The 17,575-nt window shown below is 40.9% G+C and overlaps 1 protein-coding gene across 2 annotated transcripts in view; it reads left to right on the top strand.

The window, feature by feature from the left end:
- Window positions 1–17,575, top strand: part of PRKD1 (protein kinase D1) — a 137,603-nt gene that overhangs the window by 61,210 nt on the left and 58,818 nt on the right. For both annotated transcript variants that reach the window (XM_018554172.1, XM_018554171.1), the window contains exon 2: window positions 7,957–8,095. In XM_018554172.1, coding sequence (XP_018409674.1) covers window positions 7,957–8,095 — 139 coding nt within the window. The remainder of the gene's footprint in view (window positions 1–7,956; window positions 8,096–17,575) is intronic.

Consider the following 17,575-nt stretch of genomic DNA (forward strand, 5'->3'; position numbering starts at 1 on the left):
CCTACCCATGTTGTAGTGCATCAGTCCACCGCAGACCTATTTGCTGGTAATCCAGTAATTTGGAAACCTCCACTTGTGTTTCAAAAGAGCTATGCTAAAACACTGTAGTGGGTTACCCAACTACACAGGAAGTACTCCTTTGTACATTCTGTGTAGGTAAGTTGCACAGCTACACAGGAAGTACATGCTCTATGACCCTGTGAGGAGATCTCTCGATTCTGGTTGTAGTAGATTACTCAGGACTCGGATTAAGGTGAACAAAGAGTGACAGGAGCACGACTGAAATGTTTACTGGATAGCTCCTAGTAGCTTAATTATTACTTCTACATGTTGCTTGGAATTTCTGCTTAAATGTGGTTATATCGGTCACATGACTATCTGGTTTTATATCATCTTTAATACAACATCCATTATAATTTTGTCCAGCAGATATTCCAATTCCCCCCATGTTTACATTTCCACATAAGGATGCCTAACAATTGCTCACATAAAGTACATTTATGTATTATTGATGCATGTATTCTGTGTTCTGGACCCATGGGAAGAAGTAAGATTGAATGGTTCAGCAATCGTTGTTACAGCTTTGAACTGTAGCTGCTATTGAAACCATTCAAGCAACTTGGCTGTCACTTGGTGCTTTGCTGTGCAACACTTGATCTAAGTTTTTCTTTCTGATATTATCCAGAGAGCGTGCACAACCAACTTGCTGTAGAATGGGGCTTGCATTTTGCAGCTGAGTGAAAGGCATATGTTGATCACATATTTTTCACTCGTTATGCATGTTGCACCTAGGAATCCATGCAGCCATTTTACTGATAATTGTATAGAGTTAAATTATACTATTATATCTTTTCTCTATGCCTATATTAGGATATTAGGAGTATGATTGGATTGATACTCTTATGTCTTCTTTTCTCTATGCTTATGTTAGGAGTTTGGTAGGATTGAATAGGGTGACATTAACCACCTGCTGTCCAGCAATTGTAATTAAACAGCGGCTTCTTGAATGCGGGTGGGCTGTTTACATACAAGCGTTTGGGCGCCTGTAGAGACGCCCGATCGCTTGTAATATACGTGCGGGTGTGCGGCCCATCCGTTGCAGCCGCTGCTGGCGATCCCGAGCTCCGCTGTGCCCGGTGCGAGCCCGGGACCAGCACAGCAGCTCTGCTGCCGGAGATCAAACGGAGCTCAGTACACGAGCTCCGTTTGATCTCCTCCACTTCTGAATGCAGGAAGTGACCCCTGATGTCTCCATAAAGAGGAACTGACACTGAAAATTAGCTATCACAAAGGGGCTCGTTAGTCCCCTATGTGATAGCAATAAAGCTAACTGGAAAAAAAAAGGTTTAAAATAATTAGTTAAAAAATTAAAAGTCACATATAAAGGTAATAAAAAAAAAAAAATGTTTAAGTCCCCCGCCCCCCACATACACATGCAAACATGCGTCGAGTGCGCCTACGTGCGGAAATGACAATTGCATCCATTACTCCGCACATGTTACATATCGCCGCGAACGTCGCAGTGAGATCAATAATTTTAGGGCCATCAATCACTGATAACACTAAACGGATGAGCGGTTAAAGTTTTTAAAGCGCTGCCTATGGCTAATTTTGGGTATGGTAGTTTTTGCGAGTTCGCGGACGCACGCAGTTTTAAAGCTTGACATGTTTGGTGTCTATTTAACCGATGTGACCCCATCTTTTATATTTTGCCAAAAATTTGGGTAATAATAATTGTTTTATAACATAACGTAGGGAAAACAGTTTTTTTCCCATACATTTTCGGTACTTTTTTCATTATATAGTAAAAAATTAAAACCTCAGTGGTGATTAAATACCACCAAAAGAAAGCTCTATCTGTCCCCAAAAAATGGTACAAAATTAATTTCAGTACAGCGTTGCATGGCGGAATAAATGTCAGTCAAAGTACCACAGCGCTGAACACTAAAAATGGCCTGGACAGGTAGGGGGTGGAAACACTCCGGTCAGCAAGTGGTTAAACACAACCTGCCACAAAGCCTTTGCCCCAACGTAACATAAATCGCCGTTCCACAGTCTAATCTTCAGCCCCAGCACTTTACACAACTTAAACCTTCAAAGATGATTGCGATCTGGCATTGGCAAAGAGGAATAAGCACAGAAACAGGAATCCTAGCAGATTCCTGTGTTTGTCTTTTTGCAGTCACCCATTGAAGAGGAACTTTACCCATATCTTTGAAATGACAACAAACACACCTTTAGAAATGTTTAGTAATGACAATCTACAAACACATACTTCTAGATAATTGCCGGCTTTTTATTCTTTGCATACCTTTATTTCTCTTTTCTTCCCCAGACTTCTGACAGTGGCCATTAATCCAGATTAATCCATCTCCCTTTACTTTCTGGAACTCTGGCACATGTGACTAGGACATGTGACTATGCCCATCATCTCAGGGTAGGAAAATTGCTTTCCCTGAGATCTCATGAGATTACAGATGAGATTTCCCAGCAATGCTTGGGCACATTACATCAATAGTGCCAAAGTGGACCAGGAAGTGGAAAAACAATAATTGTAAGTAAAATAAAAATATGTTTAAAGGAGAACTATGAGGTGCGTGATTTTCACTCAACCTCATAGTTCGAGCCGACGTGTGACAATGAAACTGTCACACGTCAACTCTATAGATCGGGAAGTGAGCGAACACATACCGTCGCCCGCTCACTTCTCGATCCTGTCCCTGCAAAGTTTATGTCCTCCCGTGACCCTTAGGAGAACTATGGGAAAAACACTTACCCCATAGTTCTCCTTTAAAGAATGTGAGATGATTTCATATCAGTATGCATAGCTACATGCTGAGGTGATTTTTATGTGAAAGGGGGTAAAGGTCCAATTTTAAGATTTATAAAGTAGGTGCCAGACTTCACTCACTACAATGTACATATTCTCAGAATGTGATATTTGCAGCTTCTTGAAAGTTGAACTGTTGTAAATGCCAATAGTTGCTTGCCTAGAGGGACATTCTTTAATTTAGAGTATCCGTGTTAAGAAGTGTGAAGGTTTCCATGTTTGACCTCTTTTTGAAAATACCACTGTCCTACTTTTAATGCTAATGTTTTGGCTTCAATACATACTGAATCGCTGGCCCAGAACAAGTATAGAGATGAGACTTTCTGACACTTATATGCTCCATGTTTATGCCAGGTCTGTGTTTTATCAACCAGATAAATCCAGGCAACTAGCATTTTCAGAACAAAGCCAGCAATGGCAGCCTCTTTATTTCTCTTCTGACAGGTGGACTCTAAGTCCCTGAAAAGGTTCTGTATTTTGCTTGAAGACATTTTTTTAAATAATTTTTCTACACAGACTGAATTTTTCCCATTTCTTGATATTCTGTTGGCTTTTTGGAGTAATTTAATTACTAACCTGGGAAATAACACAGTGATCCTGCAATGAAAATGTGCATAAGCAGAGATTCTGACTGGTCCATGCCTCCGCTTACCCCACAGTCTTTAAAAGCAGTCATTGGTGCAGTAAAATGCTTGCAGGCCATGTTCTTTGCAATTCTGCGCTGTATTGTATGCATGTGAACCGACCTGACTGATTTGTGCAACAATTCACCTTGCGGTAGCTGGCTGCATTGTTCCACTGGAATCTGATGAGATATGAATGGAGTCTGATGCTAGCCAAATTCTTCTGAATCAGCCAGAATTGGGGCCATGGGTGACCCTGTCAGCACCACCTGGCTCTTTGAACTTCGATTGCCAACTTGAAGAAGCTGAATGGAAAGTTGTTGGCTGAACAGCGATCTTGAGTTTTTTCAGATGCAGTCGCTGTTCAGGTATTCAGACAGCTGTGGGTATTGGCTGACAGCAGGGGAGATTCCTCCCACCTCAGTGTTTAGCATTGATGATGGAATCAAGCGACTTGCTAGCTTAAAAGTATAATAGTTTAAAGTCCAAGTTTATTTTTTATTTTTTTTTTCCTCCTTCAAATAAACTTCTCAACATATTTAAAAAAAAAAAAGCTGCTTTCACTGCAATACTCACCTTCTCCCTGGCGCTGTCCTCCTCTACTGGCCACTCTAAAAAGGGGGTACCCTTCTGGGTTCAATGAGGCTTGGGCTGGAGTTTTAAAACAAATTCCATGTATATATATAAAAAAAAAGTGTATACATTTATAAAATACAAAATAAAAGCTCATTCATGTTCATTTCATTTCATTTCAAAAGTAGTTTTCAATATTTTGAAAGCTGCAGCATTTATTAGACTAATTCCTGGTCAGTCCACATTCATCCGCTCAGTACACAATAAACAGAAAGGATATCGGCACTCCAGGAAAACATTCTTATGAGTTTCACACAAACATGCGTTTAATTATAGACTCTATGATTAAAATGACACTAAACTCAGGAGTCAAATCTGAAATATGCATTCAAGTACCTGAACTATTAACACAAATGTACCTTATGTGTGTATCACTCGGCTGTAGATCTCAAATCATCTCTGAATTCATGCTGACACTGTCCTTCCTTCTGGAGGGGGGCTACTTTTGTTCCCCATGGTCCCGGTGTGTGTTGTAAAGTAGCCAGCGCTCCAAGATCACTCCTGTGATGGACTTCAATCTCAATACAAATTAGTAAAGCTAAACATGAGATTGTAGTCCATCACGGGAGTGATCTTGGAGCCGTGGCTACTTTAAAACACACACAGGGACCATGGGGAAGCACTAATTCAGAGATGATTTGAGGATCTAAAGCAAGTGATACACAAATAAGATACATTTTTGTTAATAGTTAAGATATTTAAATGCATGTTTAAGGTTTAACTATTTTAATGTCACTTTAAAGGGGTTCTAAAACCTCCCGTTTTTTGCCTGCTTTTACTGCTATCAAGCAGTAGATATAGGCAAACAGTTTAAAAAAAAAGCTAAAACAGCGGTTTAAACTTACCTTTTTTTCTTTGCGCACTCCCGCGCCGAGAATCAGGAACTGCTCGTACGGCCGCAAAGGATCTTGGGGCGGGCGCATGCGCAGTTCCGATTCTCGGGCCGGGAGACGAGCAGAAACGCAAAGGTAAGTCTATGGACGCGTGCATCCGCATGCAGACACCGCTGGATCATTTTGGACCTGTGAAACTGCACAACGAACTCTACTTCGCCTGGGCCATCATTTCTACTTCTCTAAGGCCATAGTAAAGGCTTCATCCGTGGATATCTGCAACCCACCGTTAGTCTACATTTATTCTGCACTAACCTACTATACAATTATGTTCAGTTAGTGATAGTTTTCTAGAACTGGGAATCCTGGTGGAAATATGTTACCACTGGACACATATTGATACTAATGCAACTTGCAAGCCTTGTTTTGGTTTTGAGCTGCTCTGTAGTGACATTTGCAGACTGGAGAGGGACACAGAGAAGTGAGGCACCAATCAGATTTCAGCTTTCATTAAGGTTTGGATTGTAGTGATCTAATTGAAGGGTTATTTTGCTGCTGTTTATACTAACTAAATAAATGTTGTTTAGTAAAGATTTCTTTGAGGATGGAAGGTGATGAAATTCAGCTGACATCCCGTTTTGTCCTTTGCTAACCCAGTTTCAGAGTCCGGATGCCCCTCCTTTTGTCTGGCAGGCTGGTAGCTGAGATTAACCAGTCGCAAATCTGTCATTACAGATGTTGGTACTGCTGGCTTTACAGGCAGATCATGAGAAAGTGTGTTGACTGTCTCAGACAGCAGGCATTCTCTTTTAGCGTATGGGTAACAGGATAAAAAGAAGTTCTGTTTAAGATTAGTCATAACACCATGCATTTTGGTGTGAGAGAGGAGATCTCCCATCTTAACATTTTGAAGGCTCTGTACTCCTGTAGCAGAGAATGTGGTTACCTGGGAATGGGTTAATTTGCTATGACATTCTGATCTTTCTTCATGGTTTAACTACCACATTGTTTTCTGTGCCCAGAACAGTGTAATAAGATTTTATTTGCTTCACAATCACGTCTAGGCATTTACCCCCCAAACATACCTTGAGCGGGCAGCCATGGCAACGCACGCCGGATGCTACTCTGCTGTCATGGAGATCCCTTTCTGTCCAGAGGACGCAACTCAAGGGCTATTAATTGCTAGAAGAGCCCTTGTTAAGAAACAGCAGCATACCCTCATTTGCCAAAAAAACAAGACCATGTTAACCCTGAGGCTTCTGTCAACAATGGCAATTTGTGCTAATGTTTGCACTGCAGCCAGACTCCGGACTTTGAGTGTACTGAGGGGTTGTACATTTCCTAATAAAGTGTGGCATTAATAGGAATTAAAACCTCTTCTTTAGATTCATTTAGGTTTTGCAAATTCTAATTTGAGCTACAAATTGCAAAGTGTTTTCTTTCTCATCCATTGAGGGACACAGGAATTCAGATAATGTCAGGTTATACTGCCGCCTACGGGGGAATTTGAACACTGGGAACAATCCACCCTTTACACACAGCATGCCCCATTTTTTTGCTAGTGTCCTAGAAGGATAGATGTCTTTTCTCCAGCTCTTTTGAAGAAAAGTCTAACCATTTTTTACTAGATGTTGTCTTTGATTTTTTTTCTAGAAAGTTTTCCTCAAGTAAACTTTAGTTAAGATTCCTTGCTGCATCACCGCTTAAACTGGTCTCTCCATAGCAGCTATCTGGATCAACCTTTCCTCAGCCTGACTTTAGAGTGCTGTACTGTTTTTGAGGCACTGTAGTTTCCTCTTGTCACCTCAGAATTAGAGGTTGTTTTGGCTGTTGTTGATGCAGTACCCAGTACCCTACAGGTGGAGGTTCAGCCTCTAGCTCCTATAGGTGCAAAGCCCTCCTTTACATCCACTAGTCAAGGTGTTCAGACTGAAGGGTCCTGGACCCCATCTAAGGCTGGGTTTAAACTATTCCCCTTTGAGAGGGAATTTATTAAATAGTGGTCTGTACCCACTGTGGATAGCCCAGTGACCAACCTTAACAGGCAAACCAGCCTTTAAGGATTCTTCTGATCAGCAGTTGGAATTCCTCCTTATTTTTAGTTCCATGGCAAAATGGGTTGGATACCTCAAAAAGATGGTCTCTCTGCCGATGGTGTAGACCCCTTCCAAATAGTAGCATGTAGTGCAGTTTTCTGGAGCCTTGGGCTTCAGTTGTGATGGCTTATTAGAAGCATCTAAATGTGTGTCCCATATGAGCCCATGAAGGAAGAACAACCTTCTTTTTCTACAGTGTTCAAATCTAGTTTACAGCTGATAATGAAATCTGCCAGCACAGTATGGACAGGGTTAATTTGAGATAAAGCATTTAAAAGTGTAAGCAGAAATGTTTAACTATGTTTTGAAGTTCTTTCTATGTGATTGAGAACATGTAGTAAATATAAAGTAGGTGTTATCCCAATTTAAAATTTTAAAACTAATAGAGACACTGAATTGGTATCCATTGATCAAACATACCTGGCCTGGAAGCGGGAACTGCAATGTTTTCTGTTCATGGCGAAAATGGGCTATTTTTTTCATTGAAAGTAATATTGTGGTTTCTTTATGTTCATGTGTCCTGTTCATTAGCTTGTATTTCAAGTCCATTTGGTAAAACTGACAATCAAAGCAGAAGTCTCTGTAGGCATCCCAGCACACAGGTTCCAGGTGCTTTATATAGTCAGCAATAAAATACTCACAATACAATGCTGCTTTCACCAGTTTGACACCACTAACCTACTTTCGACTACTTATACTTTTTAACCAAAACTGTATGTGGGCTTCTTTAACTGCTTATATGGAATTATAGAAGTGGAAACCAGTTTCATTTGTTTGTGTTAGAATTCCATTGGTATGCTGCACACCCTGCTATTTCTCCAGTCATGTTTTGAAGAATTTTCATTCATTTCTCCTACCATGTTTTCATGTGCGGTGTCACTTGTCTTTGCAGTTTTTATTCCAGAATTAGTTTGAACACATTTTATCTTCTTGTGTTTTAGTTTCCCGAATGTGGATTCTATGGGATGTATGACAAGATCCTCTTATTCCGCCATGACCCAAACTCAGAAAACATTCTGCAGTTGGTTAAATCGGAGGCAGATATTCAAGAGGGAGATCTCATTGAGGTGGTGCTTTCAGGTAATGTTTTTTTTTCTGTGATTGTTCAACCATCCCATCTGCTTTTTTTTAATGTATATTCTGTACACAACAACAAGCAACTCGTATTATTAAACTGGTGTAACACAGCAATACACTTGTTGGGTATTTCAACCACAAATATAATTTGTGTGTGTGGCACGGGGGCGGGTACAGGCTTACCCTGTTTTGCTAATGTGTGTGTCCAGCCTCAACTTTGTTTAGTTGTGCAATATAGAGCAGGGAAGAACCTATGCTGAATTTTTACTGATATCTGAGTTGTAAGGGGGACAAGCTAAACTGGTAGTGGCAGTGGTAACTATGCACGAGACAGGAACACTCGGGTATAGTCCAAGCCACTCGGGTAGCCAACAAACCCAGTTCAATGCAGCAGGGCTTTGTACAGAAAGTCCATAGCATGAAATAAAAAATATCTGCTCCTCTGAGCCACTAACTAAATTTATGTCTGTTCCTGACTAACAAGGTGCCCCCTAATGTGCTCCCCCCAAAAAACAGCACATTTATTGTTAATAGTCAACCTTTCACCCAGCAACAGGCTCTCTCACAGCAGAGTGAGAAAGAGAGAGCCATTGATCCTCAGCTCACATATATAAAGTTTTGGGCTCAGCTGACTAAATTAGTGAAGTCTTTCTAAAAGTGCCCATACACTGCACGATTCTCGTACGAGAATTGCGGGAAATCCGTCGATCGTACGAGAATCGTGCAGTGTGAATGAAGACGTGCAACCATTTCTACTGTACGGTCGCACGTCTTTTGTCTAAGGAGCATGCTAGAAAACCAGCCGAAAATCTTACGATTTTCAGCTGGTTTGAATGATGCTCGGGAGACAAATGCCGAACGGGCGGTGTGCGCATGCACACACTGCCCGTTCAGCATTGCAGGGGGGCGGGCTTGCGATGATCGCAAGTACGATCTGCCTGTCAAGGATGGGCAGATCGTACGTTTTTTAAATTACTTTACAACCATCGCAAGATTAAGGTCTTGCGATGGTTGTAAAGTGTATGGCCACCTTAACAGGTATGATGTGGGTGAAGGGCTGGAGACTTTATCCTACCCAAAACTCTACAAAGTTTCTGGGCTTCAGGGCCCAGACCAGAATTTATTAAGAGAATTTGTTTTCTCCATAAAAGATACAAATCCTGGAGTCCCTCACCAGGTGTATGTGAGAAATCCATTAATCCCAACCCTGACAGCCAGTGCCTCTTAGGGTCTTGATTTGAGAAAAAGGCCAGTCAGAATCTTAATGAGCCAATGCTTTATTCATGTAGATCAAAGCAACAGCTTCCCTTTCTCGGCGCTCTCCCTACACGGTTTATTCTTGCCTTTTGGTTCTCCCACTAGAACAGCGGTTCTCAACCTGTGGGTTGCGACCCAAAAGTGGGTCGCAACTCACTGTTGAGGGGGTCGCAGCATCCACTTCTGCTGCGCTAGGTGAGAAGCTCCTCAGCCTTGCGCAGCAGTGTCAGTCAGCGGGAGGACAGGAGAGGCTGTAAATATAAAAGTGCCGCTATACACACTCCCTGGCCGCTGCAGCGACACCTAGTGGCCGCCGAGTGTGTACAGCAGGGCTTTTCTATTCACAGCCGCTGCTGTCCTCCTGCCTCCCATACAATGTGAGCTCTGCAGGAGGTGGGCGTCTAAGCACTGCTGGGGCTGAGAAGGCTGCATGGAGACAGAGCAGGCAAGCAGGTAGCAGGGGCTGGGGAGGGCTTGTATTCTTGTGAGTTTGCTGATGTGATATCATTTTACTCAGCTGGGGTCTATTTAAAAAAATAAAATTGCATAGCTATTCATTAACAAACTGCACGTACCTTTGTTCTGTGTGAACTAAACAGCATTCACTTTTTATTTTGAGATGTTTTGCACAATGTATACGTTTTTAGAAAATTGTTTCAACAATGTATAATAGATACTTATGAATTGGGGCAACATTACTTATACTTAAACATTGTGCAGTGTATAAGTATACATTTGTAATGTGCTGAGGTGAGATATTGCTATAACAAACGAACAAAACCATGCCTGAAAAATTGACAGGCGGACCTGATCAGAGAGGCTGTGTGAAAGTGGTCTTAGGAGGATTGTATGTCTTTATCATAAAGTTGACCGATTCATCTATCATTTCTATAATTTATAAAAGAGAAACTTTTCCTGTATAAAAAAAGATTGCAACATGTTTGCTTTGCTACCCTGTTCTACTGTAAAGAAAAAAAAAAAGTTGACGGGGTTAAATTTGTGCAGAGCTTACATCGATTGGTAAGGGGGATTTCTGGTTATGGTTCAGCTGGTATCAGATCAATATTAGCAGCCTGTAGGCTTTTGCTTTCCAAGGTTGCTTTAAACTTGGCAGTAGACCATATTCCCAACATAAGCAGTGGCATATGAAAGTTATTTGATTCGCTGAAGAATCTATTCTTAAAGTGACACTAAACTCAGGAGTTTCATCTTAAAAATACATTCAAGTACCTTAACTTTTTTGTCTAGGGGACCTTTTGTAAAGCACTTTTACTTACCTGATCCCCCGCAGGTTTCAAGACCGGTGCCCGCACCCTCTTCCCCTCTCCACTCTGGTGGTTAGAGACCCACAGACATAATCATGTCTAATGTAGGGTTCATAGCTGTGCATTAAACATTTGGACAGTCCCCAGGCTGGAGGGGAGAGAGGTGAGCGATGACTGCTGGGGAAGTAGGGATCAGGTTAGAAAAATGCTTAACACCATACCCCTAGACCCCTAAAACAGTTAACTTGCAGGGTGGCATGATGTGTATTTTTTGTAAACAATAATGAGGCGGTTTTGATGTTTCAGCTTAACACATCACTGGTTAGCTGCTAAACATCACTGTCATTATAATCAAGTAATAAAAATAATCGTTTAGCACCCCTATACTACATAACAGGGTATGCTTGATAAAGACGTTCTGGAAGCAGGAGAAAACTTGCCAAACTTGGTATAAGTGTTTTAGCGATGGTCTAAGGACCCTGTGTCTATTGATAGAATTTGTGTTTACCAAAAGTATAAACACTTTAATAACTCAAAACCTCCCAACCTTGTAATACACGGTCAAACATTGGTTGAACGGAGAGAAGGCACGTACCTGCCTTTAAAATCTGGGGCTATGTACTAGTTGGTTGTTAACTATTTGGCTCTCTCCAGGATTTGCAGGATTTTAAAAATGCCAACAGTCATGTTTGGTATTTCAGCATAAAAGAACCATGATTATTGATCATAATTCTTCTTGGTTACCTGGGTTTACAGCTTTTTGCTAAGTCTAAACATTTAAAATGGAAATTGGCATAGCATACAACCACTGGGCAGTCGCATTTGATTGGAGAGAATCGGGGACAGCAGCTTTACCTAAAGGTAGTATAAAATCTGATATCAGAATTTCAGTTATTGTTCATATTTTCAGGGGGCTACTTTCTTCCCTTTCTTCTTCTAGTTCCTGAAGCAGAGACTAAATAAGGCAGGCTTTCTGTATTGGCTATTTTAAATTGTAAGAAACATCTCTCTCGGGTCCGCTCCTCTGCTCAGTGGGTGTGTTAACCAGTTGACATCCGCGGTGTTAAACCCCCTTCCCATCCAGGCCATTTTTCAGTATAATCCGGAGACGGCAACCCGCCAATGCAGCAGTGCCCTCCGTCCGTTTTTTTACTACGGGCGGACGGCAAGAGGTTAAATAGCCAGCCTGCTATTGCAATTTGAAATAGCCAATATCAGGCTTGCTATTGTTCCACGTTGTTTACATTCTGCTGACAACCGCAGAATCTAGCCCTCGGCAGGCAGCAAGATGTAAACAAATAATCTAATTAGCAACTAAACAAATTTAGTTGCTAACTACATTTATTTAGTGTGCACCAAGCAACCGGTATTTTTTGTGTGTGCACTAAGCCACCAAAAAATAAAAATATTTAGGACCTATGTCAATTTATTAATTTTTTTTTGCTTGTGGCTTGAGACTGCCGGTTACTTGAATGCCGGATAACGGGGAGTTTACTGTAAACCGGTCTCTTTTCTACTGGAGAGCAGTGTGTGCTAACTACAAGTGTCAGGAGTATGGGTCTCTCCAAAGCCTGTGCTTATGGAAGGGAGGCTGGATTGGTGGATCCACATTTGTTCTGGTAAATTTTACAATCTTTAACTTTCTCTTTTTGTTCCTCTGCCTTCTCTCGTCCTTGATCTGTGACAGAGGTACAGCTAAATGTACAAACCAAAATGGGTGCACATGTCTTGACAGAAGCATGGTGTCCCCATAAAGCAAAAGTATTTCAGTTCTTTTTGAAATTATATATGTGGCCATTTATATACAGTTAGTGTAGTGTATATAAAAGCCTGCAAAATGTTTCCAGATGAGAAATAAGCAGGCTATATCCACAGGTCACTCCCGAAACATGTAAAGGAGCTTAACATTTTATGACAAGTGGGACGAGAAGCTACAGGCACATGTCAGTAGTAATCCAGATAGGGCAATCAGCATTTGCTGCTTTCCTGGCCAAATTATACTTTTGAGATCTAGGAAAGTACATTGAAATCAGCACATGACAAGCATATTGTGTTTGATAACGGAAGGTGAAATATAGAAAGGCTTGTGAGCGTAGAGTATGCTGAGTGTTACACCAATATCCTAAATGCAAAAAATCACAGTGCAAATATCTTGTTTTTTTTTGCCTAGTGCAGCATTGTCTGTGGTCAGTCACTTTCTCTTTCAGTAACCTTGCATCATTTGACTATCATTTGAAGGTTGACTAAAGCCACAGATCTATCTATCTATCCATCTATCCATCTATCCATCCTCTAGTAATTCCCATATCCTCATATACAGGTGAAACTCGAATAATTAGAATATCGTGCAAAGTTCATTTATTTCACTAATGCAACTTAAAAGGTGAAACTAATATATGAGATAGACTCATTACATGCAAAGCAAGATAATTCAAGCCGTGATTTGTCATCATTGTGATGATTATGGCTTACAGCTCATGAAAACCCCAAGAACCCCAAATCCACAACCTCAAAAAAGTTGATTATTACATGCAATCAATAAAACAAGGATTGTACATAGAACAATATCGGACCTCTGAAAAGTACAAGCATGCATATATACTCAGTACTTGGTTTGGACCCCTTTTGCAGAACTTACTGCAATTACTTTTGCACGATATTCTAATTATTCGAGTTTACCCTGTATGTAGTGAACTAAGAAACTACTCATCTAAAAGTTTCTTGAATTTATTTATGCTATCAGCGGATACTATAGACTTTGGAAGGAAATCCCAAATTTTTACTACTTGCACAGTAAAAAACCCTTTGCGAAGTCTAAGATTAAACCACCTCTTTTCCAACCTCTTGTTGTGTTCTTGTGTTATCAGTAGAGTTCTCGGTGTAAACATTTTATTCCAGATATTGTGTCCCCATTAATGATTTTGAAAATTGAGATTAGGTCTCCTTTTAAGCACCTCTTTTTTCAGGAGAAGAAATTTAATTTCTGGAGGCGATCTTCCCAAGTCAAGCCTTCCATCCTTTTATTAATTTTGAAGCCCTTTTTCTGAACTCTCAAGTTTGAGGATATCTTTCCTTACAGTTGGTTGGGGTTGGTAACCAAAACCTGAACCACATACTCAAGCCTGAACCAATGATTTATAAAGTGGTAAAATTATGTTTTTATCCCTTGCCCATCTGTGATCTATGAGGACCCCCAGGTCTTTCACCATGCCTGACTTCCCCAGTGAAGCCCCCCCTAAGTAGTAGTTTGCATGCATGTTCTTTCCTCCTATGTGCATTTTTCAATGTTAAATCGCATTAGCCATCTTGCAGCAAATCCCTCAATTTTATCTAGGTCTTGTTGAAGTGAATTTATGCCTTGTTGAGGATTTACTGGCCTACACGGTTTAGTATAATCGGCAAACACTGAGGTTGAACTATTTATTCCATTCTCTGTCGTTTATGAGTAAGATAAACAGGATACGTCCCAAGACAACTTTGCCCAATCAGAAAATGGGCCCTTTATTACCACCCTCTGCATTCGTCCGTGCAGCCAGTTTTTCTACTCATGTACATACAATTTCATCCAAACTGATAGACCTTGTGGGGTACTGTATCGAATGCTTTAGTAAAGTCAAGATACACTATGTCTACTGGCATTCTTCTGTCTAAATGAATACAGACCTACACATTGAATGCTAATAGATGTATCTTACAAGAATGGTCCTTCACTAAGCCATGTTGGTTGCTACTACTTATACCATTTTCGTAGGCAAATTCCTGCATAATGTTCCTTCTTCTAGGAGAGGGGTTGTGGTAAAAACGTCCTGATTTTTTACTTATTTATGAACATCAGAGATATTGATATTTTAGATGAGCATACTAGCTATCTCATTTGACTTCTTGATTCCAGTGGTTGTTTACATTGAGGAAAGTCAGGCTAGGGCTACACTGGCAATTTAATCTGTTTGCTACTGACAGATGTAACCACTTGTTAATAACAGCACAGTGAAAGCAATGTGATTCTATAGATATAACTGTCATCAAGCAGATCAATCTCTCAGTAGGAAAGGGATTTAATTTCAAGTATAGCCATTTTCATGGTAGACATTATTAAAGTGCTTCAGATTAGATAAGAAGAAGAAAATCTCTTTAGTAAATGTCTTTCAGTACACCTTTTGGAGTTACCCATAGACATGTGATCAGTTGTATCAGTTGATCAGTAGTTGTTTTCTAATGTTAGACATGAGATCCCTGTATCAATTTATTCTCCATCCCCATAGAAGAAAAGGTGCACATGCTTTACTTACCCCAACACACACTCACTTCGCAAGGATTTAATGCTCCTTAAGTCTAGGAGTAGAGGAATAAGGTTCAAGTCTTATTCCTCCCACCAGCAGGCTTCCTCATTTTGTGCGACTGGTCCCTTAAAGCTCTGTTCTCTAAGGTGCTCTGGTTGGTGGTTGCACACTAACCACATTGTGTACCATGCTGGGCTATTGAATGAGAACTATGGGGCAACCTTTTTTGCCCATAGTTCTCTTCAGGATCACAAGAGGACATATACTAATGCCCTTGGATATCCCAAAACTCAGTATATAGTGGGCTATTGCCCACTATATGCTGAGAGCACAGAGCCGCGACCCAGCTGGGACAGATCCCGACAATATTGTAGAGATCCACCCTGCTGGCTGATTGAAAGCTGGCTCAGCCTCTCTAGATTATTAGAGCCGACCTGTGACAACTTCGGTGTCATATGTTGGCTTGAATTATAGGAATGAGTGTTTATCACTCACCCCACAATTCTCCTTTAACCCTGCATTATACATGAGGACAATGAGGGGCCGCCAACAACCCAGAATGTGAGGAATAAGAGTTGAGTGCAGAAGCCTGCCAGAGCAAAGAATAAGGTAAGTATTGCACCTTTTCCCTTCACCCTTAGACTTACACCCTTGTGTGGGGGGAGCAATACAGTGGTAGTTTTTGTATAATTTCCAGTGTTCAGCTGGAGACAGATATAAGAAAGTGCTTCCAATAGTATATTTACCAGACCAAAAGGGATGTTAATTTTTAGGGTTTATATAACCTGTAAGTCTAGATTGATGTAGCAGCGTCATATTTAACTGACACATGAATCAAAACCTATTTGGGGTCCTTGTACTCGGGATAAAAACAAGAAAATAATTAGTGAAATATTATTACACATAATACATTAGGCATTAAGCAAAATAAAATGCTTTGTGCAATTCTCTGCTTAATATATATTCAGGGAATTTTTAAGAACAAGTTCTTACAGCAAAAAAGTTGTGAAAATCATTTTGATATGCAGTGCAGTCAGAAGGTTATATTTAACCAAACTGCTGCATACCAAAATTTTAATATTTGGTCTGGTCATAAAGTTTATTAAATGCCACTGGACATAAGGATTAATGGGCATGTTTTTTTGCTTCGTGGAAGGTTTATGTAAAAGCCACATTTTGGCTGTACATAAGACACACTGTGGAAGTTAATATTTATTAGGTATCTGCTAATGTACTCTGTTGTCTTTCTCTAGTATTTTATTAGGAATAAAACTTGAGATGAAACGGTTGCCTCTATATGTTTAGAGAATGGGTTCACAATCTACAGTCCAGCTGTAACTTGAATGAGGTCAGTGACATTGCACGGAGACTCAATCCAGTCACTGACTCTGTGTTAATTATAAAGCAGTAGAAGCCGCCATTATGCCTGCAGTCTGTATAGCATGAATTGTTCTGCCACCAAGGTCACATTCTCCTCTGCATTTTAATGGCATGTTTGTTTCAGATGGCTATTTCACTTATTCTCTTACCTTAGGGGAATTCTTTAGGCGCCTTTCACACGGGCCAATCAGGAGAGGATCTGTCATCGGATCCTCTCCTGATCAGAGCGGTACGGAGCGGATGTCACCGCTGTGACATCTGTGTCCGTACAGTTTTTTCCTCCATTTTGCGATGGAGGAAAAAAGTGAAAGTGCCGGACCCCATGTGTGTCTACGGGTAATCTGATTTAAATGGACATGTGTCGTTTACATCAGATTGCCTCCAGTCCGGCACGATCTGGTCCATCGCAATGGATCAATGATCTGTCTTTTTTACCGGGCCAGGGCTAAGCGGGTGTAAACGGACGCTCGTCCATTTAAACCCGGCTGCCCGTAGACTTTCATAGAGCGTCCAATTGGGTCCAGCTGAAAACTGACAGGCAAACTTTATCAGACCGCTCGTCTGAAAGGGGCCAAAAAAGGCTCCTGTCATCGGAAAAATGAATAGGCTACTGCTGCTGGCCTTCAGAAAATGCTATTTGTATGGCAGTTTATGGCTTTAGCCCTTCTGACTAAACCCTAAAAGGGGTAGACTGGCAGACATTTTCGGCAGCTGCTAAACACCAGTAGGAAAAGTGTACTCCATAGACGTTTGGCGCAGTGGAATAGCTCAGTAGACACTTAAGCAAATGTTGGTACCAGAAACACAGAAGTGACATTAGGTTGGCTATTGAACAAATGCGAGGGACACACACACACACACACACACACACACACACACACAAACACACACACACACACACACCGCCATCCATTTTGCAAAAGAAAACAACCAGGTGCATGAACTACAGGCAATGATAATTGAGCAGGTACTAAGACCGTCTCAGGGCGGTCACCGTGATAACCTGTTACGCAGAACGGCATACTGCATTCATACTCTGGATACGATTCATACTAGGGGTCTTAATACTGCATTGTTGTATGCATGCTTCCTTACTGACTAATTTATTTGCAACATTTGCATGATATAATGTTCAACATGTACCTCTCATGTTATGTCGTTCGTATGGATGTACTGCCTTATGATGATTCTGCTGGTGTTTTGGTTGGTCAAAGCTTACTTCTTTTCATTGTTGGGGGTTTCTTTTATATGTTCGTGTCCTTTTAATATGTTCTTGTCCTTTCTACCCCTGTTTGTGCCTC

This window comes from Nanorana parkeri, unplaced genomic scaffold, assembly GCF_000935625.1.
Source record: "Nanorana parkeri isolate BGI_ZX_2015 unplaced genomic scaffold, ASM93562v1 scaffold144, whole genome shotgun sequence".
Classification (NCBI taxonomy): domain Eukaryota; kingdom Metazoa; phylum Chordata; class Amphibia; order Anura; family Dicroglossidae; genus Nanorana; species Nanorana parkeri.